General features: G+C 39.7%; 2 protein-coding genes across 2 annotated transcripts in view; one reads left to right on the plus strand and one right to left on the minus strand.

Annotated features, from left to right (window-relative positions):
- On the minus strand, window positions 1–2,949 carry gpr39 (G protein-coupled receptor 39; the record flags this gene model as incomplete). Its single annotated transcript, XM_081368553.1, has 2 exons — window positions 1–479; window positions 2,169–2,949. The coding sequence occupies 2 exons, from the start codon at window positions 2,947–2,949 to the stop codon at window positions 1–3; spliced, it is 1,260 nt and encodes a 419-aa protein (XP_081224679.1).
- A 7,595-nt stretch (window positions 2,950–10,544) lies between these two features.
- The window catches only part of actr3 (actin related protein 3), a 20,347-nt gene continuing 5,270 nt past the window's right edge, over window positions 10,545–25,621 (plus strand). The window contains exons 1-9 of the mRNA XM_081367597.1: window positions 10,545–10,764; window positions 11,766–11,821; window positions 15,077–15,201; window positions 16,856–16,966; window positions 19,223–19,318; window positions 20,073–20,180; window positions 21,125–21,268; window positions 22,840–23,013; window positions 24,609–24,701. Coding sequence (XP_081223723.1) covers window positions 10,721–10,764; window positions 11,766–11,821; window positions 15,077–15,201; window positions 16,856–16,966; window positions 19,223–19,318; window positions 20,073–20,180; window positions 21,125–21,268; window positions 22,840–23,013; window positions 24,609–24,701 — 951 coding nt within the window. The 5' untranslated portion in view covers window positions 10,545–10,720. The remainder of the gene's footprint in view (window positions 10,765–11,765; window positions 11,822–15,076; window positions 15,202–16,855; window positions 16,967–19,222; window positions 19,319–20,072; window positions 20,181–21,124; window positions 21,269–22,839; window positions 23,014–24,608; window positions 24,702–25,621) is intronic.

Below are 25,621 nucleotides of genomic sequence, written 5' to 3' on the forward strand. Positions count from 1 at the left end.
TCAGTCAGTGTCAGGTGGTGTGGTGGCTTGATTTCTCTCCTCCTCCAGCGGTTCAGAGGTGGCCGGTTGTTGGTCTGTGGAGTTCGGAGCACTTTGTCTCTCTTCTGAAGATGGAGGCGTCGATCTGTCGCTGGTGACCGTCCGTATGCGGTTTAGCGATCGTCTCAGCAGGGGGCGTACGGTGTTTCTGGAGCTCTTTGAGGCTTGACTGCTTTCCAGTGTTCTTCTGTTGACGTGCTCGAGAGACAAACGGCACAGGAGTGTCTGCCAGAACGCAGAGCGAAACTGGCGTGAGGAGAGGTTATACAGCAGCGGATTCAACACCGAGCTCAGATAGAAGAAGCTGTCGGCCACCAGGTGCAGCTTCACGTAGTTTCTCAGGTAGCTCGCGGTCCACGATGACTTGGGCAACGCTGCTGTCATCAGCCTGCGGATCTGGTTTGGCATCCAGCACACGAACAGAGCGCAGACGATCAGCACTAACAGATGCGTACACATACACAGACAGACATGGAGGAGAGGAAGCAGAATAATGTGTGAGAAGAGAATCAACATGTCAGGATCCACTAGGGAGGTACAAAACAGATGTAGAATTACAAATAAAGTGTAGGCAAGGTTCCCTTGAGTTTGCAAAGATCTTTTCTCGAGGAATATTTTTACTCTGTTTTTCAGTCCTACTCCAGAGCACTCGAAAATGTCTAATAATCACTCATTTTGTTAGGAAATAGCTATTAGGGCCTGATTTAAATGAAGAGCCCTTTGGGAGTGAAAGAGCCGTTCTTATTGCTGAACTGAACCAAATGATCTGGCTCACTAAAATGAGTCTGAATTCCTGTCACTATTCCCCAAGTATCTCCGTGGACTTGATTGACAGAGAGAATGTGCTCAGTGCTCAGTGGATGTTTGTGTAAGGTTAGGTCAGGTTAAAGGTAAACCTTTTTTTTTTTTTTTTTTTTTGTCTTGTAAATTAGACACTACCAGATGAGAACAACCTTTTTTGAATTAAGCTGAATAATGACATGTCTTTTTAGAGCTGCTTTACAGCTGCTGAATTTGTATTTGCCTCATATTTGATGAAGTTTCCCAGCAAGCAATATAGCCGTTATTTCACTGTCTAGGTTAATACAGACCTGATATAGTCCGGCTATGAGTAACCCACTTCTAGCCAAAATAACCTTGAATTTGTTTGCATGTCGTTATTGCCAAAATAACTTGCAAAATGTATGATATTCCATTATGTAAGTGAAGTCAAAAGTGATTACAAGGTGTTCATGTTACAGCATGTTCTATGCGTCTATTCTTGGGATATGGTTAGACGTCTATTAAATTTTCACTTTGAAAATGCCTTGTTTTAGCCTAGACGTCAGGGCTGTGCTTGGACAGCTATTAGACGTCTTTTAAACGCAAAATTGCTTGCTGTACTGTAGAAAGTGCTGTAGAAATAAAGCTGACTTGACTTGTCTTACTGGCCGAGACCTGAGAGGAGACAAACAATTCATGTATTAAAGGGGTGGTTGATTATGATTTCACTTTTCTAGCTTTAGTTAGTGTGTAATGTTGCTGTGTGAGCATAAACAACATCTGCAAAGTTACAACGCTCAAAGTTCAAAGCAAAGGGAGATATTTGCTTTTAAAGAAATCGCTTTTTAAGGACTACAACAAACGGCTGGTAGAGACTACACCACATTCCTCCCGGGTTAGTGACATCACCAACCCTAAAATTTACATAAACCCCGCCCCCTGAACACGATTTATAGATTATCATGACAGAATATGCTAATCAAAGACTAGAAGATAACTACACATAAGCTTCATAAATTCATCAACTAACCATTCAGAAATGTCCTGTTGCTTCTACATGTTGTCACTTCTTCTTGAGTCTCTCCATCATTGTCTGACTCCGGTTTGAACATAAAAGGCTAAACGTTTTTGAAATGTTCAGTGCATGTGTGTGTGAGGTAAAAGGACACGAGCTGTTGAAGCTCCGCCCCCTGTGCCGGGAGCATCAGCTCATTTGCATTTAAAGGGACAGACACAAAAACGGTGCGTTTTTGCTCACCCTCAAAAAGTGACAATTTTAACATGCTATATAAAAATATCTGTGGGGTATTTTGAGCTAAAACTTCACATACACACCCCTTTAATGAAGCGAGCAAACAGTGTCTTACCGAGGAAGAGGATGGTCTGTTTACGGGAGGCTTTCAGGCGGGTGCTCTCGTGTTTGGGAACGTCCCGTCCGGCTCCATTCGTGCCGGATTCATTAGGCCCCATCGGGGCCCGAAGAACGACAATCATCGCTCTGCACATGAACGCAACACCGACCAGGACGAGAAGATAGAGCACGAACGCTGTGAAGATGCTAGTGCGATACATGACCCAGTGCTGGCTCAGGTTGGTGCAGAAAGTCAGGTTTTGCACCGGCATCCGGCGTCCTTCGGGAATGTATCCTTCAGTTCCCGTAACGACGAGAAGTGGAAGAGCGACGAGGAATGAGCAAAGCCACGCCGACAGAAGGAGCTTCGTCGTACGGCTTCCGCCCAAAGCTTTATACCGGAACGGATGGCAAATGGCCATGTAACGCTCAAAACTCAACGTGGCCACATTCAAAATGGTGGCGTAACTGCACGCCTCAAACAAAAAGTTGTAGATCCTGCAGGAGGCGTCGCCGGACGAGGAAGAGAACGGGAACCAGATGGCGCTGTAGAGCTCGACCGGCATCCCGATCAACAGCACCAGCAAATCAGAGCAGGCCAAGCTAACCATGTGATCCGTCACGTTTTTCTGCAGGTATCCGTTCCGCTGAAGCACCTGTGCGACGTGAATGGTGACGCTGTTTCCCACAATGCCGAGGGTGAGAATAAGGCAGTACAAAACCGTGAGGAAGACCTTCACCCCGTGAGTCGGCTCCAGTGATTTCCAGTCTTTTGGCTCTTCCTCGTTCTGCTCCATGATGTCAGTCACTGTGTTTGGCGTTCACTCTTGGACTTGTTGACTTTAGTCCTGCTTATCTGAGCCGTTATCACCACCATTAATCATCAAACGAACACAGCACATATACGGTTGAGTCTTAAAATCACAGAGCTGGGTTTGAAACTGGGTTCGTTTCCTTCATGATGAAGATCACAGCGCCTCACCTCTTCACACTCGACTTCTTCCTCCGCTTGGTTTGATCAGTTGCTGATCTTGTGTGAGTTAATGATTAGAGTTTGAGAAATGAGCGTGGAGGCGTTGCGAGTTTCTGCCGTGAGCTGAACCGAGTTTCGCTATTTGAGCTGGAACTATTAGTCATGTGATGCGTTTACAATACAAGGGTGTGTCCTGATCGGCCCTCCTCAAAACTGTGTGTGTGTGTGTGTGTGTGTGTGTGTGAGAGAGAGAGAGAGAGACAAAATGACCCCGCAAGGATTGGAAAAACAGCTGAGGAAAACAGCTTAAAACAGCTTTTGTTGTTATTTTAACTGTAAAAATGCAGAATGTTTTCAGTGAGGGTTGTGTTTACGGGATTGAATATACAACGAATAAGACAACGTGTGTGTGTGTGTGTGTGTGTGTGTGTGAGAGAGAGAGAGAAAGAGAGTGTGTGACAGTGTAAGTGTGCGTGTCTGTGAGTGTGCTTAAGTGTGTGTGTGTGTGTGTGTGTGTGTGTGTGTGTGTGTGTGTGTGTGTGTGTGTGTGTGTGTGTGTGTGTGTGTGAGAGACAGAATGAGTGTGTGACAGTGTAAGTGTGCGTGAGTGTGTGTCTGTGTGTGTGTGTGACAGTATAAGTGTATGTGTGAGTTTGTGTGACAATGTGTGTGTGTGTGTGTGTTTGTATGTGTGTGTGTGTGTGTGTGTGTGTGTGTGTGTGTGTGTGTGAGAGAGACAGAGTGAGTGTGTGACAGTGTAAGTGTGCATGAGTGTGTGTCTGTGTGTGTGTGTGTGTGTGTGTGTGTGTGTGTGTGTGTGTGTGTGTGACAGTATAAGTGTATGTGTGAGTTTGTGTGACAATGTGTGTGTGTGTGTGTGTGTGTGTGTGTGTACGTGTGTGTGTGTGTGTGTGTGTGTGTGTGTGTGTGTGTGTGTACGTGTGTGTGTGTGTGTGTGTGTGTGTGTGTGTGTGTGTGTGAGTGTGTGTGTGTGTGTGTGTGTGTGTGTGTGTGTGAGAGAGAGAGAGAGAGAGAGAGAGAGAGAGAGAGAGTGAGTGACATTGTAAGTGTGTGTCTGTGTGTGTGACAGGAAAGTGTGTGTGTGTGTGTGTGTGTGTGTGTGTGTGTGTGTGTGTGTGTGTGTGTGTGTGTGTGTGTGTGTGTGTGTGTGTGTGTGTGTGTGTGTGTGTGTGTGTGACTGTAAGTGTGTGTGTGTGAGTGAGTGAGTGAGTGTGTGTGTGTGTGTGTGACAATGTGTGTGAGAGAGAGTTAGAGTTTGTGTGTGTTGTGTGAGTGTGTGTGAGAGAGTGAGTGTGTGTGTAAGTTTCAGCCACGGTGAATATTTTTTTAGAGTGTCTTAAAGCAATAATTCACCCATTAATGATCACGATCCTGTCATCATGTATTCACCGTCATGTCGCTCCAAACCTGTAACACAACAGAAGATATTCTGAAGAACATCAGCATTCAAAACAGAAACCCACAATGTATGGACAAAAAAAAATATTTTTTTGCTCTACAGAGAAAAAAACTCATTTAGGTTTGAAAAGACACGAGTGCGAGTAAATTATGACAGAATGATCATTTTTTTGTGAATTATCGCTTTAACAAGATGCTGTGATTTTGAAAGATAAATTTCATCAGTACAGTGTTTTACAGTACAAATATCTAAATATTCTTAACATACATTTACTTGAGAAGCAAAATGACTGAAGATATTACGTTTTGTTTCCTGAAAAATGTATTAAGAGTTTTTGTGAAGCTGCTTTTGAAACCATCAGTATTGTGTCATCAATCATCAGTGATGCAAACAGCAGTTGAAGTGAAGCTGCATAATTGCTTTATGTGTGTTATTGTAGGTCTCAGTTCAGCACAAACGCAGATAAACACTAGAGCTGTAAAACAGAGATAAGTGATCACATGTATAAATCAGTCTTACGTTCCCAGTGTTTCTGCAATACAATGTAATTGAATATTTGTGTACATTTTTCAGTGTGAATTATTTTATATGGTGTATTTTTGTTGCTTTATTTGATTCTGTAAAGCACTTTGAGATGTAAAATTAAAGGCTCTATAGAAAATAAAGGTTATTATTATTATTATTATTATAAAGGACCTAAAGTGCTCGGCACCGTTGTTCTTTACATGTCCTATATGTTGTATTAATAGTCTAGTATGGATTCAATTTACATATTAAAACTAGTGTATGAAATGGCAATATAATTGAGTTTTCATTTTGCCCAAATGTTGCACATATGTAATGGAAAATTTTAATTTAAATACAGAAATGCATTGTCATTTTACATATTGCATTGTCATTTTGCATATTACATTTCAAATTGAATATTGCTACCCATAATTCCATCTTCCAAATAACTAAAAAAAATTGAATATCGTGAAAAAGTTCATTTATTTCAGTAATTCAACTTAAAAGGTGAAACTAATATATTACATAGACTCATTAAATGCAAAGTGAGATATTTCAAGCCTTTATTTGTTATAATTTTGATGATTATGGCTTACAGCTTATGAACATTTTCAAAATTTCTGAGATTTTGAATTTGAATTAATCATCAAAATTATAACAAATAAAGGCTTGAAACATCTCACTTTGCATGTAATTTTCTATATAATATATTAGTTTCACCTTTTAAGTTGAATTACTGAAATAAATGAACTTTTGCACGATATTCTAATTTTTCGAGTTTAACTTGTAGTTGTGCTCTTGTTAATTGTAAGGCTAAATCTGGTTCTGTCTGCAGATATTGCCACACACTCACGATGGATGCCTGTATGTAAGAAGTGTTTGGGTAAGAAAGGTCAGCTAGAAGAAAACTAAATGATCTATTAGCAACATCCGCCCATGTTGGAGAAACCGTCGCGGTCCACTATAGGGCAGGATGGACACACACACCAAATAAGGAAATAAGCATGTGGTTTAGTATAAATAGAGGATCTCTGTAAACTTTCACAAACCGCCCTCGTAAGGCATGGGAATATCCTCATTTGTCCGCATGTATGAACTGCATACATCTTATAAAGGGACATATTCAATGTTAGTTTGTGATGTTGCAATTTACTCCCTTGTAGAATTGGTGTGTGTCGAGCCACCGACCAGAACGGTCCTGAAGCCTCATAAGAACACAACTTTATGATCAAAATTGTTCTGCCATCCATGTTTTATTTTACATCCATTATCAACTTTACCCACGTAAAGTTGATAATTCCACGAATAACTGCAATTGCAGATTTCGAACAGAGATGGCGACAAAGAGGAAAAACTACGGACTGCAGCTTTAAATTGTATTGTATGATGATATTTTGTTATGTCTGTTGTGCAGCACTTTGGTCAGCATTCATGTTGTTTTAAGGTGCTTTATAAATAAATTTGACCTTTGACCTCTGACCAGTGAAAGGACCGAGAATGATCTGATGGTTACAAAATGTCGTACAGTGAGAAAGATTCAGAGACGGTCTTGCAACCAAAATAGTGTCATAAATTCAGCATGATCATCTCACAGTGTGTGTTTGCTGCTACGACTTACGTCTCCTGACTAGCCAATAAAAATGCATCATGAAAATGGCGTATTGATGGCGCTAAAACTAAAAAAATTGCAATATTGGCATGCATGCTTTTCCCAAGCCATATTCTCCTCTTTCGCTTCCTCTTTTTTTCAGCGCACATAAAAACCCCAATTTCCTCAAAAGTGTGATTCATCTTGCTCTGTTTATTTACCCCTAGCACATGCTGATGACATTTTATTCTATATAATATCTTGTGTCGTAGCCAATAGGTGTGATCATCGTACAGTCTACGTACATGTCGTACCAAAGTTTATTAGATCTCTGTCTCACACTAATATCCCCTCTTCTTATATACACGAGAAGAGAGTAGGGTAGGGGATCGAAAATCAATTCCAATTCTGAAATCAGATACTTAAAGGGATATTTCACCGCTGTAAAGATGAATGTGTATCTAAATTGGGTTATTAATGTAGTAGAAATGTGAAATTATTGTAGAAGTTGGTGCCTTCTAGACTGAGAAAAGCCAGAAAATGTATTTTTGGCTCATGTGGATGAAAGACAACAACTCCCAGAATGCACTTGCTTCGCTGCCCTACGAGGCCCCGCCCAAGCCACGCCTACCGGTTACAGAGGGCAGTATCGGGAGAAATGATACAACTAGGCTACTAGTCGACTCGAAACTGAAAAGACTGCGTTTTATTGTAAGATCCCCCTATGGGCGGGTTGAGGACATGCGGGACGAGCTCCTCCTACTGGCTGTAGTCTCTCGCCTCTGGATAGAAAAGCCTCAGATGACGATAAATGACGATTTTTGCGTCATCTGAGTTTTTTTTCCAGACACACAATACAGAAATCTCTCGTCTCAGGGGGACATGAGGGAGGGAAGCAAGGTCACTCTAGAATACTACCGGGTTTCTACTGATACAAAGCTTAATGCTAATCGGTGAAGTATCCCTTTAATGCTGCCTTCACGTGCTGTTGGAAATGTCCTACTTCCCACTTCTGAAGTCGTGATTTCAAGTTTGCTGCTTTATTGTCAGAAAGAGAATCATGGAGGACAGCAGGTTTATTCTTGCCTATTTATTTGGAAGATCTTGTTAAACCACGCGCCCCATTCATTGACAACCATGTAAACATTCCCTGCGCTAATTTCAGTCAAATACAGGCTTTTTTCAGTGTGTAAAATATATGTGACCCTGGACTACAAAACCAGTCACAAGGGTCAATTATTTAAAATTGAGATTTATACATAATCTGAACGCTGAATAAATAAGCTTTCCATTGATGTATGGTTTGTTAAGATAGGACAATATTTGGTCGAGATACAACTATTATGTAAATCTGGAATCTGAGGCAAAAAAATCGAAACATTGAGAAAATCTCCTTTAAAGTTGCGCATTTATGTTGGCGATTGTGCTGCATTAACTCACAGAAATATATATTTTTAATATATTTATGGTAGGAAATTTACAAAATATCTTCATGGAACATGATCTTTACTTAATATCCTAATGATTTTTGGCATAAAAGAAAAATCTATAATTTTGACCCATACAATGTTGTGTTGGCTATTGCCACAGATATACCCGTGCGACTCGAGACTGGTTTTGTGGTCCAGGGTCACGCATAGGCCTGGTTTCACAGAAAGGGTTTAGATTAAAGGTGGAATCAGTGATTTCAGGCCCAAAAATATTTTTTTCACATTCATCTAATCTTTCCTAACGATCCGCTAGCTGCCCGCCCCATAAGCATGTCGTCAAAAAAACGCGTCTCTGTAGGCAGCCTAGGCTCTGAGATCTGCACACAAAAACAATTGGTTTAGCCAAACACTCAAAACCAAAACAAATAGTGTTCCAACCAATCACCGACAGGGGGAGGGTGTTGTGAGGTTTTGTGCCAGCTTTTTCTTCAGCTCTGACTTCACGTGCAGCCGTGCACGAGCACAAAACCTCACAACACCCTCCCCCTGTCGGTGATTGGTTGGAACACTATTTGTTTTGGTTTTGAGTGTTTGGCTAAACCAATTGTTTTTGTGTGCAGATCTCAGAGCCTAGGCTGCCTACAGAGACGCGTTTTTTTGACGACATGCTTATGGGGCGGGCAGCTAGCGGATCGTTAGGAAAATAAATTAAAATATTTTTGGGCCTGAAATCACTGATACCACCTTTAAGCCAGGATCAGGCCTTCAATTAGGGCATTTAAGCAGCTTTTATAAATGTGTCTTAGAAAAAAAACATTATGGTGTGCATCGTGAGACAAAGCAATGGCACTGATATATTTTAAGATATGTCAGTGCAAGTTGCTTTGTTAAAACAGCTCAAACATGCAAGGAGAAAATACTCAGCAATGCTGTCGACTTATGAATTTAATTTAATTTGGTTTGTCTTAAAGCATATTAAAAACACCACATAGACACATAAACATTGAAAGCTTGATTTTCAACACAGGGGGGCTTTAAATCACATCCATGTGATTTGATCGAGGATAACACTTATTTTATTTTCAAAATGATACCGATACTTTCAAAGGCCAGTATCGTCAATATCAATAGCTACTGATACCGCTAAACTGAACTTGTAAATTATTACATTAATAAAATTAGCTACTAATGTAAAATGGGTAATAATGATATGTTTTTATCTGAAATTTGGAAATCTGCTTCCACTGTACATAAACACAACTCAAAACATGTTAACAGTTAACATTCATTATGCCTTGAATGCAATGTATTAGATTATGTTTTTGTTTACACATGGTTAAAATATGTTAGTACTAGTGGTAGGCTAACCATGGAAATCGCGTTCGGTGTGAACGGACGCTTGATTGACAGGTCTGATGCTGATGTATGAGAGGTGTTGACGATTGCGCAATGGAGAGAGTAAAGTTTTAAGTCTCTGTTAAACTGCATTCTTGTCGTCGTTACTTACCATACTTTATAACATCTACTCTCGTGTGCTCTGCACAAATAACTGAGTTATGATGCAGATAAGATCAGACCAGAGCACCAATAGAGCGCCATCTGCTGGCCAAATTCATTCAAAAAACAAAATATAAATTACATTTTGGTTTTATCGTTGATAAGAGTGTTTTCATTAATAGCTTGTTGATGTCTCTTTGACAAGTTTTAAACCTAAAACATCAATGTTTTATCAACAAAGCGTCCACGTAGAATGATTGACAGCTGAGCGCGTTCTCGTGGCATCTTCTCTCGCGCGCAGGTCACTGTAGTGTCCGGCAGGTGGCGCGCTTAGGCCTCATTCTACTCTTCCTTTTTTGTCTCAATCAAAATCAAACATTCAGTTTGGCATGCTTGCTTTGCATTCATGTCAACATGCACAGATAACATTATTAAAACATTAAATAGAACAGAATTGACACACAGCCACTTGACACAGAGTGTGCACGAGACAGGAATAAGTGCACTTAAAAATCCACACCTGGGTGAAGTGCACGTCTGCAGTGTGCTAGACTGATGTCTTTAGGGTGTAGTGCATGGATGAGTATTTTGTAAAACATTTGCAAATGCTTTTAAACACTTGATTAGAAGCAGCACAATTGCATAATCTGTTACTGAGGAACTACTAAACAGACATTTAGACGTTTACTTTAAAGTTAAACTTAAAATCTAAAAATGCACATAAAGCTCTGTACAAACTTTACTTGCATTGTTTGCATCAAAAGTTATACACACTTGAACACTTGGGCCAAATACAGGAAATGCAAAGACTGCAAGTGTGTGTAATGGGAGAAACCCACAAAATTACTGATTTTTCACTATTAATCTTTTCCCATATCACACAAAACAAACAATCTCTCCAATAATGTTCTTTGAAAAAAAAAAAAAAAAAAGAAGCGTTCTGGCATTTTATCGGTCACGTGTTTGAGCCGCTCAGCCCCGCCCACGTCATCACTCTGTGACGCTCGCGGCCGCTCTAGGGTGCGCGCTTTCTTCTGCACTTGAATGCGGAAGTGGAAAATCGCTTCCTTCTCGTTTCCGGGTTCCGCCTCGCGCACAAACGGAGCGACAGATCACTTGTACCGGGAGCTCACCGGCTCTTTAACCACTCGAGATGGCCGCTCGGTTACCGGCATGCGTTGTGGATTGTGGCACAGGGTGAGTTAACAACGCAATCTGTCCAGTGCTAACGAAAACCGGCGCTACACGGGCGCGCGCGCTCGCTCGCGCTTCTGCACGGATAACATTCTCTTGCTGTATGGCTGTTTTCCGTTTATCAGCTGCTGTTTGGATTTTGCGATATATGCTTTTACCAGCACAGAGATGCGCAAGTAACTGTCATGAAATCAGTGTGTTTGTGCTGAATGTGTGATGCTGAGATTACAGGCGCGCCGAGCGGCGATAAAACGCTCCGCTTTAACGCTCATATGACATTTGTGACTTGTTCTTTTGCGGAGAGGACCGCCTAACATGATTAGATCGATGGTGAAAATTTAAACCTAAAGGTGTTTGAAGAGCAAGTGAAAATGATTGAATCTGTTGTCTTTTATTGTGCGCATGCGCACAGCTGCTTCCTCTTCCTCTACTTCCGTATTCTTGCTGCGGCCTTATATGGGCAAACACAGAAAAACACGAAGTCCTGTAATATCCATAACCTGTATCAAATATCAGTGCTGGACATTAACGAATGTGTGAAGTATTATAACCGCAGATCTGTCTCTGTTTTGATTCTGTGATGATGTAATTGATCAGAACAGATCGACAGTGTGAAGATAGTTTGACATGTTGAGACATGAAACGTTCTCCCATCTGTGTGTGATTAATTGACAAATTATTTAAAATAAAAAAAAATTCTTAAACGCAAAAGGTTCGTGTGTTGGTCTACGGTGGTGTAATTGTCGTTAAAAACAGTCAGTATGTGAGATGTGGTCCTTCAGAGTTGTAATTTTAAAGGAAAAAATATTTTTGATTTATGAACACACTTTGAATGAAGTGCTCATAATAAATAAATATGAATCTGACAGAGTGAATTGTTCATAAATGGGACCTGCAGTGTTTTATTTATTTTGGTCTGCTGCTCTCCAACCAGGAACTGCGAAATGAGTGACGTGCATCATGAGTGAATGAATTTGAGCATTAATGTTTGCTTTTTGTTTCAGGTACACTAAACTGGGATATGCAGGAAACACGGAACCGCAGTTCATCATTCCGTCATGTGAGTGTCTGTTCTTCTGTGCTGACTACGTAGGGTGTAGTGCACATCTGTAGGGTGTAGTGCATGACACTAGTGTACTAGGCAGATGTCTGTAGGGTGTAGTGCACGACACTAGTGTACTAGGCTGATGTCTGTAGGGTGTAGTGCACATTTGTAGGGTGTAATGCATGGCACTAGTGTACTAGGCTGATGTCTGTAGGGTGTAGTGCACATATGTAGGGTGTAATGCATGACACTAGTGTACTAGGCTGATGTCTGTAGGGTGTAGTGCACATATGTAGGGTGTAATGCATGACACTAGTGTACTAGGCTGATGTCTGTAGGGTGTAGTGCACATATGTAGGGTGTAATGCATGACACTAGTGTACTAGGCTGATGTCTGTAGGGTGTAGTGCACATATGTAGGGTGTAATGCATGACACTAGTGTACTAGGCTGATGTCTGTAGGGTGTAGTGCACATTTGTAGGGTGTAATGCATGGCACTAGTGTACTAGGCTGATGTCTGTAGGGTGTAGTGCACATATGTAGGGTGTAATGCATGGCACTAGTGTACTAGGCTGATGTCTGTAGGGTGTAGTGCACATATGTAGGGTGTAATGCATGACACTAGTGTACTAGGCTGATGTCTGTAGGGTGTAGTGCACATTTGTAGGGTGTAGTGCATGACACTAGTGTACTAGGCTGATGTCTGTAGGGTGTAGTGCACATTTGTAGGGTGTAATGCATGACACTAGTGTACTAGGCTGTATTGTCAAAAGTAGCGACTTCTGTACCAAGTAGGTACCGAAATTTAAAAATGTGACGATATCAGCATCAATGCTATTGAACGGATTATTAAACATCTCTGATTGGCCATTGTGTTCACGCGCTCAGCAAATATGTCTGTGATTGGCTACTGTGATCAACGATTACATCTTTGACGCTCTTCACCGAGCGCTTACACAGATACACACAGGAGAGTTTAAAAGCAGGCGTCTATCAGCAGATCCCTACTACATCCACTGATAGATGCCGCTTTCAAACGCTCTTATCTGTGCAAGTGCTCGACGAAGAGCGTCACAAATGTCATTGTTGATCACTGTAGCCAATCACAGACATATATGTTGAGTGCATCAACACAATGGCCAATCAGAGGCGTTTAAGAGTCCGTTCAATAGCATTGATGCTGATATCGTCACATTTTTAAATTTCGGTGCCGATTTGGTATCGAAGTCGGTACTTTTGACAACTCTGTCTGTAGGGTGTAGTACACATCTGTAGTGTGCCAAGCGTATTTCTATAGGGTGTAATGCATGTCTGTAGTGTACTAGGCTGAAGTCTATTGGGTGAAGTGCACGTCTGTAGTGTACTAGACTAAAGCCTGTAGGGTGTAGTGCACGTCTGTGGTGTGCTAGGCTAAAGTCTATAGGGTGTAGTGCACGTCTGTAGTGTGCTAGGCTAAAGTCTGTAGGGTGTAATGCACGTCTGTAGTGTACTTGGCTAAAGTTTGTAGGGTGTAGTGCACATCTAGTGTACTAGGCTAAAGTCTGTAGGGTGTAGTGCACGTCTGTAGTGTGCTAGGCTAAAGTCTTTAGGGTGTAATCCACGTCTGTAGTGTACTTGGCTAAAGTTTGTAGGGTGTAGTGCATGTCTGTAGTGTGCTAGGCTAAAGTCTATAGGGTGTAGTGCACGTCTGTAGTGTACTTGGCTAAAGTTTGTAGTGTGTAGTGCACGTCTGTAGTGTCTAGGCTAAAGTCTGTAGGTTGAAGTGCACGTCTGTAGTGTACTAGGCTAAAGTCTATAGGGTGTAGTGCACGTCTATAGTGTACTAGGCTAAAGTCTATAGGGTGTAGTGCACATCTATAGTAGGGCTGTCACTTTACGTTCGAAAATCGATTGCACAATCGATCGGACCAACCAACGCAAGTTTCGAAAACCAAAATAAGGAATCGATTTTAACGGTCTTCTCTTGGAGCGCGTCCAGCTCGTCACGATGCGCCCGCAGCGAACGCGCATCACACAGCAACGGCAGGCTCTGACAAACACGCATAACAGCAAATTATACTTCTGCATAATGTTTCTCTTTTTACTACAAAACTGTGAATTCTGCCGGTATGCAGACAGTCTCATGCATACAGATACAGTTTCGGGCTGTTCTTCAATCGCCTACGTAGGCGAAATTTGTTTGACATTTCTAACCGTAAACACAGCCATGTTGAAGACTGAGGTAATGTTTTTCATTTATGTTATGGTAGTCCATTCTGCTTATTGTTTTTCGAGAATGTTGCACTCCTGTTTGTCATTGTGCACGAAACTTCGCACCAATAAATCATCAGGAATATTTGCTGACTTGTGCGCGTCTCAAGCGACGTCTTTACGTTCGTCCTAATGCCTGTTAGTTGTCCGTGGATTTGCCCATATTTGGCGTTTAAAATGGGAAACGTCTTTAGACATGTGGAAAATCGATTTTACAATCGATTCAATGAACACTTATGTCTCAAAAATCGAACAGGATTTTTTCACAAAAGTGACAGCCCTAATCTATAGTGTACTAGGCTAAAGTCTGTAGGGTGTAGTGCATGTCTGTAGTGTACTAGGCTAAAGTCTATAGGGTGTAGTGCATATCTGTAGTGTACTTGGCTAAAGTCTATAGGGTGTAGTGCACGTCTGTAGTGTACTAGGCTAAAGTCTGTAGGGTGTAGTGCATATCTGTAGTGTACTTGGCTAAAGTCTATAGGGTGTAGTGCACATCTAGTGTACTAGGCTAAAGTCTATAGGGTGTAGTGCACGTCTAGTGTACTAGGCTAAAGTCTGTAGGGTGTAGTGCACGTCTGTAGGGTGTTTTCAGGAAGCAGAGTTAAATCTAACTCTCATATAGAAGTGAGTGTTTAAAAGCAGCTTCCAAAGCCAGTTTCAAGTGGTTTATTGGCTTGAAATTGCTTTTCACCGACTAAAAAAGTCATTACGATTATCCCATTTCAGTTCTGTTGCGTCAAATGTTTCTATACACAGTTCAACTCCGTTTCAAAGCAGCTTTGGGAGAGTGTATGTGTCTGCGTTACGAGTGTGTTGAGCACTGAATCACATATGACTGGACAACTCATTGGTTGAGAGATCATAAAATCATCTCACAATCTTCACCACATCCTCAAATGACGCCGTTCTTCTTTTCTTGTAGACTCACGTCAGCACTCAGTTCTCTCTTTTCTGCCTCTCTTCATGACTGACTGTAATCTGACTATTTCTGGCTTCCCATCATCCTTTTCTTCTGTCAGGCATCGCCATTAAGGAGTCGGCGAAGGTGGGCGACCAGGCCCAGCGGAGGATGATGAAGGGTGTGGATGATCTCGACTTCTTCATCGGAGACGAAGCCATCGATAAACCCAATTACGCCACCAAAGTGAGTGAACTGGCATGAAAAACTGATTTTGTAGGTTCAAAAGTTTGGGGTCGGTCAGATTTGTTTTAATGTGGTTTTGAAAAAAGTCTCAGCTGCATTTATTCAGTCAAAAATACAGTAAAACAGTGAAATATTATTACAATTTAAAATAGCTGTTTTCTATGTGATTATATTGTGAAGTGGAATTTATTCCTGTGATCAAAGCTGTATTTTCAGCATCATTACTCCAGTCTTCAGTGTCACATGATCCTTCAGAAATCAGTATAATATAATGATTTGATGCTCAAGAAACATTTATGATTATTATCAATGTTGAAAACAGTTGCTGCTTCATAATTTTGGGGAAACTGTGATACATTTTTTTCCAGGATTCTTTGATAGATAAAAAGTTAACAAAGAAAAGCATTTATTTTAAATAGAATCTTTTGTAACATTATGAACGTCTTTACTGTCACTTTTGACCAATTTAATGCATCCTTGATTAATAAAAGGGGAAAAAAAAGAATACAAAAACATATATATATATATATTTATTATTATTATTATTATTATTATTATTTATTTTTTTACCATTAATAGTTACAAACTCGATACAAGACAATAGTTTGATTGGCCAGTTGTGGTATATGTTTGTGACACTCCTTGTATTTTCATTGGAAAGAGCGAAAATCACATTTCTATCCATAATGTGTGTCAAAATGCCACATGAACGTCTAGTTTATTGATCTCTTAAGGACTTGTTCAATAAAATACTTCCAGGGGCCAGGTTCACAAATATAGACTTTGACTATGGCTTAGATATAGTAGATAGTCAGACTTCAGATAGACATCTAAATCAGACCGTTGCACAAAGCACTGAAGACTCTGACTATCTTAAGTAGGACTGCAATGCATTCTGGGTAAAATAAGACACTTTTCAAAACAAAAAACATGGCGGATCGAGTAAGCGCATTCACCGCTCAGTGCAGTTTACCCCAGCGGAGAATATGTGTTTGTTGGAGGAGTATAACAGTTACAAGGACATTTTACTTGGGAAATTTAGCGGAGAATGTAGTAACAAGAAGAAATGTTTAAATTATGAGCCATTTTCCCTTTTCTTTTGGCTGTTTGTAATGTAACTGATTGTTACTGCTGGTTGCCAAGGTAACAGAGACCTAAGTTAGCCTGGGTAAGGTGTCTAATTCTTTTGGTCTAAATTAAGTCAGTCTTTATTTTTGTGAAACAGTCTAACTTGCATTAGACTAGAGCAAATTTTAGACTTGTCTCACACTATAGACCGGTCTAAAATAGCTTTGTGAAACCGGCCCCAGGAAACGTTTTAGAATTTTTATCACATGTAAATGTAATTTAAATCTGTTGTACTTTTCTATTTTATTTTGTCTGGTTTTATTTTATTGTATTTAAACAGCACCGGTGTGAGCGGCAGGTAATGCTCAGCTCAGACATAGCTTTTAATTGCTGATATGGCATTACAATTTATACTTATAGATTGCATAAAGCGATATGACACTCGAATCAGTCATGTGATGAAGACCAGCAGCCGTGATGATGAAGGTCTCTCATCATCATCATCATCTGTAGAGTGTGAGAATCCGTTAGAAAGCGTGCCGTTCCTCCAGACGTGTGTGTGATCTGAGTGTGTGTGTCTCTGCAGTGGCCCATACGGCACGGGATCGTGGAGGACTGGGATCTGATGGAGAGGTTTATGGAGCAGGTGATCTTCAAGTACCTGAGGGCCGAACCCGAGGACCATTACTTCCTGTTGGTGAGTAACACTCCACCTAATCGCTGATGCTCATGTGATGAGCTTGTGCTTTAGGTGGACACACTAACACACGTGATTGTCCATGTTAATCAGAGTTTTTGTCCTAACCAGCTGACGATAGAGCTGGTAAGTCCCGCCCCTTCCGCTAACCCCACTGGACCTCTGGGTTGAAAAATCGTCAATGCAAGTGAATGTGAGAAAATAATTATTTTCTGGTCCCGTTTGAATTGTGCCATGAATGTGAACATATGTTGTCTGTGAATTTTTTATATAATTTTTCGTGAGAAGAATGCTACAATTTAGCGGGTAGAAGTTTGATACGGTTAGACTTTGTGTGAGAGCACTTTGTGGACTACAACTCTTCGCTGCTTTCGACGGGAATCTGAAGAAAGAACAGCCCATTTGGTTTGAATGATGAAATTTGGGTACAAAACACACAGGCGTCTCGATCTGTCTCCATAGATTATCGCAGCATTAGCACCGTGATTTGACAAGTGGAGGGAAAATGTGTTATGGGGTGACGTCACATAGGCGACATGTAGTCTTTCTCGACATGTAGTCTTTTCCACAACTGCTAGCCGAAGAATCATACCATATACTGTCAAACTCGTAACATGAAAAATTATATAAAAAATTCAGACAACATATGTTCACATTCATGGCACAATTCAAACGGGACCAGAAAATAATTATTTTCTCACATTCACTTGCATTGACGATTTTTCAACCCAGAGGTCCAGCGGGGTTTTACGGATGGGCGGGACTTACCAGCTCTATAGAGACAGAGCGTATTTAGGCCACGCCCACACCAGGGGGGAAAACAATCCAACCGTCTCCGTTGACTTTGCATTGCGAGAAGCTGCCTCCTTGTCATTTGACTTATAACAAAATACAAAACAAAGTCTAAAAGCTGCTATGCGTCAAGGTGTACAGCAAACAAGCTGAAAAACCCAGAAACATGTTTTTATAAGCCGCCGACCCCAAAAAACGAGCATTTAAGGACATATAAGTTGAAACAGGCTGGAACGATTTTGTAAATTGTGGGATCCTGACACTGACACAAGTGGATACAGGCAATAGACCTTATTCACAGCAGCACCATCTTTGATTTTTACATTTTGGATTGTTCTGCTCATGAAACACTAGAAAAATTTCTTTCCAAAAAATTATATAAGCTGTGGAAAATAATCTAGGAGCTTTATACAGCTTTTTACAGCGGATGCCATTGGGAAAACAGCAAGTCTATCCCTCACAGCCTCACTTTCATACCTGTCATGGCGCTGCTCTGAATAAGGTCTATTGAGATGTCTCATTACTATGAGAACTAACATTATGCCCTTGGGGGGAAATGTAATTGGCGACAGGATAGCTTATCTTACAGAAATATAATACATAAAACTGACATTTGGATATTTGACTCACCAGTGACAAAATGTTTAACTTGCTGCACACGTAGTGTATTTTTAGTGCATACTGAGTGTCAGGATCCCACAATTTACCCATTCGTTCCAGCCTGTATGCACTTATATGTCCTTAAATGCTCGTTTTTTGGGGTCGGCGGCTTATAAAAACGTGTTTCTGGGTTTTTCAGCTTGTTTGCTGTACACCTTGTCACATAGCAGCTTTTAGACATTGTTTTGTTTTTTGTTATAAGTCATAAATGACAAGGAGGCAGCATCTCTCAATGCAGAGTCAATGGAGACGGTTGGATTGTTTTCCCCCCCGGTGTGGGTGTGGCCTTCAGATTATGACATGTGTCGCTCTGTCTCTATGCTATATTAGAAAAGTTTTTTTATTTCTGTGAAGTCGTGGCTGGAAAAACAACATGCAAAGTATGGCAATGATAATCTCAGGTGCTGTTTATGTGCGTCATTTAATGTTAAAAGCATCTAATATGATGTTGAATATCAACCTTTTTCGCATCAGATCTTGTAAATAAATTACAGGAAACACAAACGTTCAACTCAGTGTGAACAAACAAGTCGATTCTATGATAAAGATTGTATCCGTGTGCTTGCAGAGAGACTCCGCCCACACACTCTTCTGATTGGTTGTAATTTATAGATTTTGTTGCATCTCGTAATCAAAGAAATGGAAACCATTTCAAATAAAATTACATAGTTACATAGTAACCTCTGATTAACATTGAAAGACACCTTTTATTGCGTAAAGCGTCTGGTTAGAACATGATGTAACTCTACTAGATCTTAATTTAGACCATCGCATCACTTCCTGCTCTTGGTTTCTCTGTTGCAGACTGAACCACCTTTAAACACGCCAGAAAACCGCGAGTACACGGCCGAGATCATGTTTGAGTCCTTTAATGTGCCGGGGCTGTACATCGCTGTGCAGGTATACACACACACACACACACACACACACACACACACACACACACACACTAGAGCTGCATGGATGAATTGAGAATCACAATTTTTTTTGTTTAAAATAGAGATCACGATTCTGAATAAATGACTAAACAAAATAACATGTATTTTAATAGAGGTTCTGAGAAAATGTGAATTGATGAAGTCTATTTTATAAAATATTTAATTAATTTGCAGGAATTATAAAAAAACAAAAAAAAGTTTGACTGAATTATTCAATGACTTTCCTTGCTTCATTACTGAATGAATCAGCTTTTTTGAACAAATCTTTTGAGTGAATGATTCAATGACATAAATTAAAATGTATAGATTTTAAGTCACTTGTCGCCACCTACTGTTGTAACGATGTAATTGATACAATCTTTATTTTGAAGCATCAAGTAACTTTCAAACGGTGATTTACTCTACCCTACCGTAGACATCAGTGTTTATATCCAAACTACAAACTTTTGTGATAATCTGAATGTTTGTAACAGTTTGAAAAGACTTTGTGAAGCTGTTTCATATCTACACATGACAAACTGCTCTCTCTGGATTGTTCGCTTGTCAAAGGTTTAATAGACGGAGCCGACTCGCTGTCATTTAGGAATTAGATCGCGTGGGTGTTTGAATCGAGATCACAATCTTTTTAATGATTAATTGAGCAGCTCTAAAACACACACACAAACGCACACATATCTGTGTTTGGCTGATCGTGTGTGTGTGTGTGTGTTCGTCAGGCTGTTTTGGCTCTGGCAGCATCATGGACGTCTCGGCAGGTCGGGGAGCGAACGCTCACAGGAACCGTCATCGACAGCGGAGACGGAGTTACTCACGTCATTCCAGTGGTACGTGACACACACACACACACACACACACACACACACTACAGAACAATCATTCTGTCAAATGTGCTGTTTTAATTCTGAATGATTCTGTCCACTTGTGGTTTGACTCATGTCAGTCCTGAGAGCTGGAATATAATGTGTACCATTTTTACATTTTATTTTCAAACATTTATTTACACTTAAACATTTTTACATTTCAATCTGGCCATATAAGATGTCTGAAGATGTTGTAATTTCTTTATTATAGTATTATTTTATGGTTGTGTCCTTTAATCTGTTTGAAACATCTGTTCACTTAATATATTTTTATTGTGTATTGTTTTACTGCATTAAAATCTTCAGCGTTCTTTTTGTGATATGGAAAGGTTATTAAACTTGTTTATTAGGAGGACAACACTAACTTAATTCAATACCATGATAAAAGCTTTAGAAATTATAGTGATGCGCTGCAAAAAATGATGTTCTTCCTCAGTGTTTCTGGCTTGTTTTCCAGTACAAATATCTAAACATTCTTAAATCAAGATACATTTACTGGAGAAGCAACATGACTGAAGATATTAAGTCATGTTTACTGAAAAATGTGTCAAAATGAAGTGAGTTTAAAACAAGAAATAATATCAGAAAAATAATTTAGTTTTTCCTTTTAAGTTTATTTTCGCAGATATTTTTACTTGTTTTAAGCATAAACTCACTTAAGTTTGATACATTTTTCAGAAAACTAGAATATCTTCTTTACTGTCTTGATTTAAGAATGTGGAAAACAAGACAGAAATACTGAGGAAGAACATCACTTTTTGCCGCGATTGAAATTTTGATACTGTCACATGATATGCATGTTTTGATGTTTCCTAATGCGTTTTGATCCTGTTGAAGTCGATCTACATGCTCACGGGACTCAGTAGGACAGAGCAGGAAAGTTAAGAAGTCTCTGCTTTGATTGACAGGCGGAGGGATACGTGATCGGCAGCTGCATTAAACACATTCCCATCGCTGGCCGGGACATCACGTATTTCACGCAGCAGTTGCTGAGAGAGAGAGAGGTGGGCATCCCACCGGAGCAGTCGCTGGAGACCGCCAAAGCCGTCAAGGTGAGTGTGTGTGATGATCACAAGAGCGACTCGTCCTCCAGACGCTAGCCTCGTTTACACTGTCAGTGAAATGTGACCCAATTCCGAATTTTTATTCGTTTATTTTCTTTGGCGGAAGCAATACATTCGTTTTTAAATCAATAAACTCCTTTTTAAATCAATAATTCGTGTCAAATCATTTATTTATTTTGTAGGTAGCCATGTAATAAGCGGGATAATGTATAGAGAGGCGGGCGTTATAGCGAATAACAACCCCTTCAGGCTGATTCAAGCCTGTTCCTGTTCAGCCTGTCGGGGTTGTTATTTGCTATAACGACCGCCTCTCTATAACATTACATTATTCCTTACGTAACGCACGCATTTGGATATTTTGAGATCGGTTTCAAGCCTCATTCATATGTGGAAATAAATCAGATATGTGCCAGTGCGACTGTCATGTAAACAGGCAGAGACATTACACCGTGTCCTAACTGCACGCGACAAGCGATAAAAGGTTCTTTTCCATGTTAATCAGAGTGTTTGTCCTATTTTTTATATTTTTCCTATAATTTCGGACCCACTGCTCCTCGTTAAAGCCCAGCCGCCACAATATGCTCCCACCAGTCCTGAGATCTCTCTCGCACACAATAACTCAAACATATGCACAGGCTCCAGTGGATGGCCCTTTTCTTCCTCCTCCAGCTCAAAATCATGATGTTTGGCGAACTTTGCATATCACAGAGATAGCATCAATCATAATTAGCGTTCGTCCATCTGTGCAAGAACCTCCTTTATGCATGCGTGATGTTTCAGATAGTATGGCAAGTGTAAACGCGTGAATTGGATATGGGTCACAATTGAAAGAACGTGTAAACGGCAACATATAGGCAACAAATCATAACTGGGCATTAAAGCACGGGATAAGAGATCTCAGTAAAACTAGCAGAAGTGAACTCGATTTACACACCGCCGTCACTCCTGTCGTCATGTGTGTGTTACGCTGCTTCCTGATATCACGTGCACAAACACATATAACCTATATTTATATATATAAAACAGTTATGTCCGGTCAATCGATGTATTAATTATCTTCAGATTGGATTGTGTTGGTGAAAGGCTCTTATCTAACGCTAAAAGATGTTTCGTGCCTCTAACAAGTGCGTTCGATCTTCTCTCTGATCTGATGGTGTGTGTAAAACACTTGAGCTTTGCCACAGACTCGTCCCAGCGTCTAGAACACAACTGATGCTTTTTCAAGCGTCTCCATACTTGAAAAACTGCGGAAAACTACTTTTAAACAGGAAATGACGGAATAATTACGTACATATTCACAGCGGGTCTATCCGCACGGGATTAGTATCACCTGAGGTCATTTTCCAGACCTTTTTACTGAAGGTAAAAGTCGCCGTAATGTTCACTGACATTGTCCGTGATGATCACTGAGACGCACATTCGGACAGGACTAAAACCACAGAGAAGCTCTGGTGATTATTACTTTACTCCACCTCTCCATGATACACTAGTCCCGTCCGAATAGGGCTTTAGACCTGCGGTGTAGACGAGGCCTCTGAGCGTGTCTTTCTGCTGTGCAGGAGCGCTTCAGTTACGTCTGCCCCGACCTGGTGAAGGAGTTCAGCAAGTACGACACAGACGGGACCAAATGGATCAAGCAGTACACCGGCATCAACGCCATCAGCAAGAAAGAGTTCACCATCGACGTGGGATACGAGCGCTTCCTGGGACCTGAGATCTTCTTTCATCCTGAGGTTTGTACATGCGCACGGACATCTTTCTATTATTGCTATTAAAGACCTATTAAAGGGGTGGTTGATTATGATTTGACTTTTCTAACTTTAGTTAGCGTGTAATGTTGCTGTTTGATCATAAACAACATCTGCTTTTTTGCTTTTCTTTAAATACATTAGCAAAATTTATTAACAGTCGACGTCTAATTCATATGTATTGATGTTAGTACACAAACCAATTTGAGTATATGTATATAATTTATATAATAGTATAATTTGGCCTAGGAAAATTGACACTTTATTCAAATATTATTCAAAATATTTCCTAAGCATATCGCGTAGTTGTGCTTGGAGTCGATTGTTTTATGGGATGATAACACAATGACACAATTTTTATCCAGGCTGTCATACAAAGAAATTATGAACACATGCAGAACCAATGAAATATTAATAACTGATTGTGTTGTAGTCAATGTATGCTTTTTTTGCATTGTAAAATAAAACCTATAGCTTAAGTTTGCCCTTTTTTTGCCAAATAATTTTGTCAGATAAATACATTAACCAAGCTTAGTGTTTTGGTTTCCCTTAATATTTAATTTTTTTTTTAAATTTCTCATATTTTGAAGGTTTAAGGTCATTAAAAACAAATATCCCCTCTGGACATCACGTTTGGCCTTTACTGTATGTACATATTGAGTCTTGAGTGTGTTAAACGTGTTTTGCTGATAAGTCCTCGTCAAGTCATCTTCATTTATATAGCGCTTTTAACAATGTAGGTTGTTTCAAAGCAGCTTTACAGAGATAAGCAGGGTTCCCACGGGTCATGGAATTTCTGGAATGTCATGGAATTTGAAAAGGTCTATTCCAGACATTGAAAGTCAGGGAGTTTTATATATTTTTTGTCCAAGTCATGGAATATCAGGGAATTTAGTTTGTTGCTTTAAATTTTAGTTTCCATTTATCAAAATGTAATTTTTCTATAACGATTTTTTTATCGCGCTGTTTCACACATCTTTCTACGGAGCCCCTGAGGGGACCTTTGCAAAAATAATAATACGGACTTTGATTTGATTGTCTGCTATATATTTGCTTCTCATTTATTAAATACAGGCAATTGGTTGATGAAAAATATATTAAAATTAAGATTCAATTTATAGAAAATGAAATTCACTTTAAAGAAAGGCTTTCTACAAAACAGAACAGCTCGGTGCTCCGCAAAACAGCAGCCTGTTTTGCCGTTCATTATAGGTCATGGAAATTCATCTTTTTAGTCAGTGAAAGTCAGGGAAAAGTCAGGGAATTTGACATTTGGTTTAGAGTGGGAACCCTGGATAAGCGTATAATTTAAGGTAACAGAGATTGTTTTGGCTTTATAGCCGAGTTAAGTTATTTTCCATCTAAAGTTAGTTTTGATTGATTTGCTTCCGTCGCAACGATGTCGAATGTTTGCCCCAGCCTGTTTAATTAAGTCAAATCTCAGGTACATTCCTTACATATTTTGGGGGGTTGTTCATTTTGTTTGTGCAGTTCTGCAAAAATGTCTTATCATGTCTTATCATGGATATTAAAAATATTCCACAAACCGCACGCTCACACACTCTTGTTTCCTCTTCCAGTTCGCTAATCCAGACTTCACCCAGCCGATCTCTGAGGTGGTCGACGAGGTCATTCAGAACTGTCCCATCGACGTGCGCCGTCCGCTCTATAAGGTCAGTAATGCTGCTCTGCGCTGAAGGAACAGGGTTTCTACTGCTCTTAAAAAGCCTTCCACAATTCCACAGTTTAAGGCCTTAAAAAGGTCAGAGCAGAAAGTCTTGAATTCATAAAATCATGCATTAAACTGCAAAAAAATAAAATAAAATTAGTTGTGTTCTAGTACAAATATCTAAATTTGAGAAACAAAATGACTGCAAAAATTTGCTTTTGCTTAAAACAAGAACAATCTGCCAATGGGGTCAGAGTTTTTTCCCTTTTGAATTAAGATTATTTTTCTGACCCCTTGTTTAAACAAAGTTTTCATGATTTTTTTCAAAAAGCGACTTCATATCTTCAGTCATTTTGCTTCTCCAGTAAATGTATCTTGACTTAAGAATGTTTAGATATTTGTACTGGAAAACAAGACAGAAATACCAAGAAAGAACATGATTTTTTTTTTTTATTAAAAATTAAAAAATGTAAATCTGTTGTAAGTTGTATTTTCAAACTCTAAAGTGTTGCTAATACAACTCAGCTGTGTTTCTTCCTAGAGATTTACATTTAGAGAACATATTGATGTATTATGTTCTATTCAAGTTATTCCTTCAAATTGATTTAATTAGTCTTAAAAAGGTCTTTATAAAGTCTTAAATCTACCGTTATAAAACCTGCAAAAAAACTCTGATTTTGACATTGTGTTCCCTTCACTTTATTCTTTAAATGTTCTTTACTTGGTCTAAAAAAGGTATCTATAGACCTTTAAATCTATCATCACACTGCAAAATAATGTTCTTCCTCAGTGTTTCTGTCTTGTTTTCCAGTACAGATATCTAAACATTCTTAAATCAAGATACATTTACTGGAGAAGCAAAATTACTGAAGATAATAAGTCTTGTTTTCTATAAAAAAAAAAAAAATCATCAATATAATCATC

This window comes from Scardinius erythrophthalmus, assembly GCF_964197995.2.
Source record: "Scardinius erythrophthalmus genome assembly, chromosome: 6".
Classification (NCBI taxonomy): Eukaryota; Metazoa; Chordata; class Actinopteri; order Cypriniformes; family Leuciscidae; genus Scardinius; species Scardinius erythrophthalmus.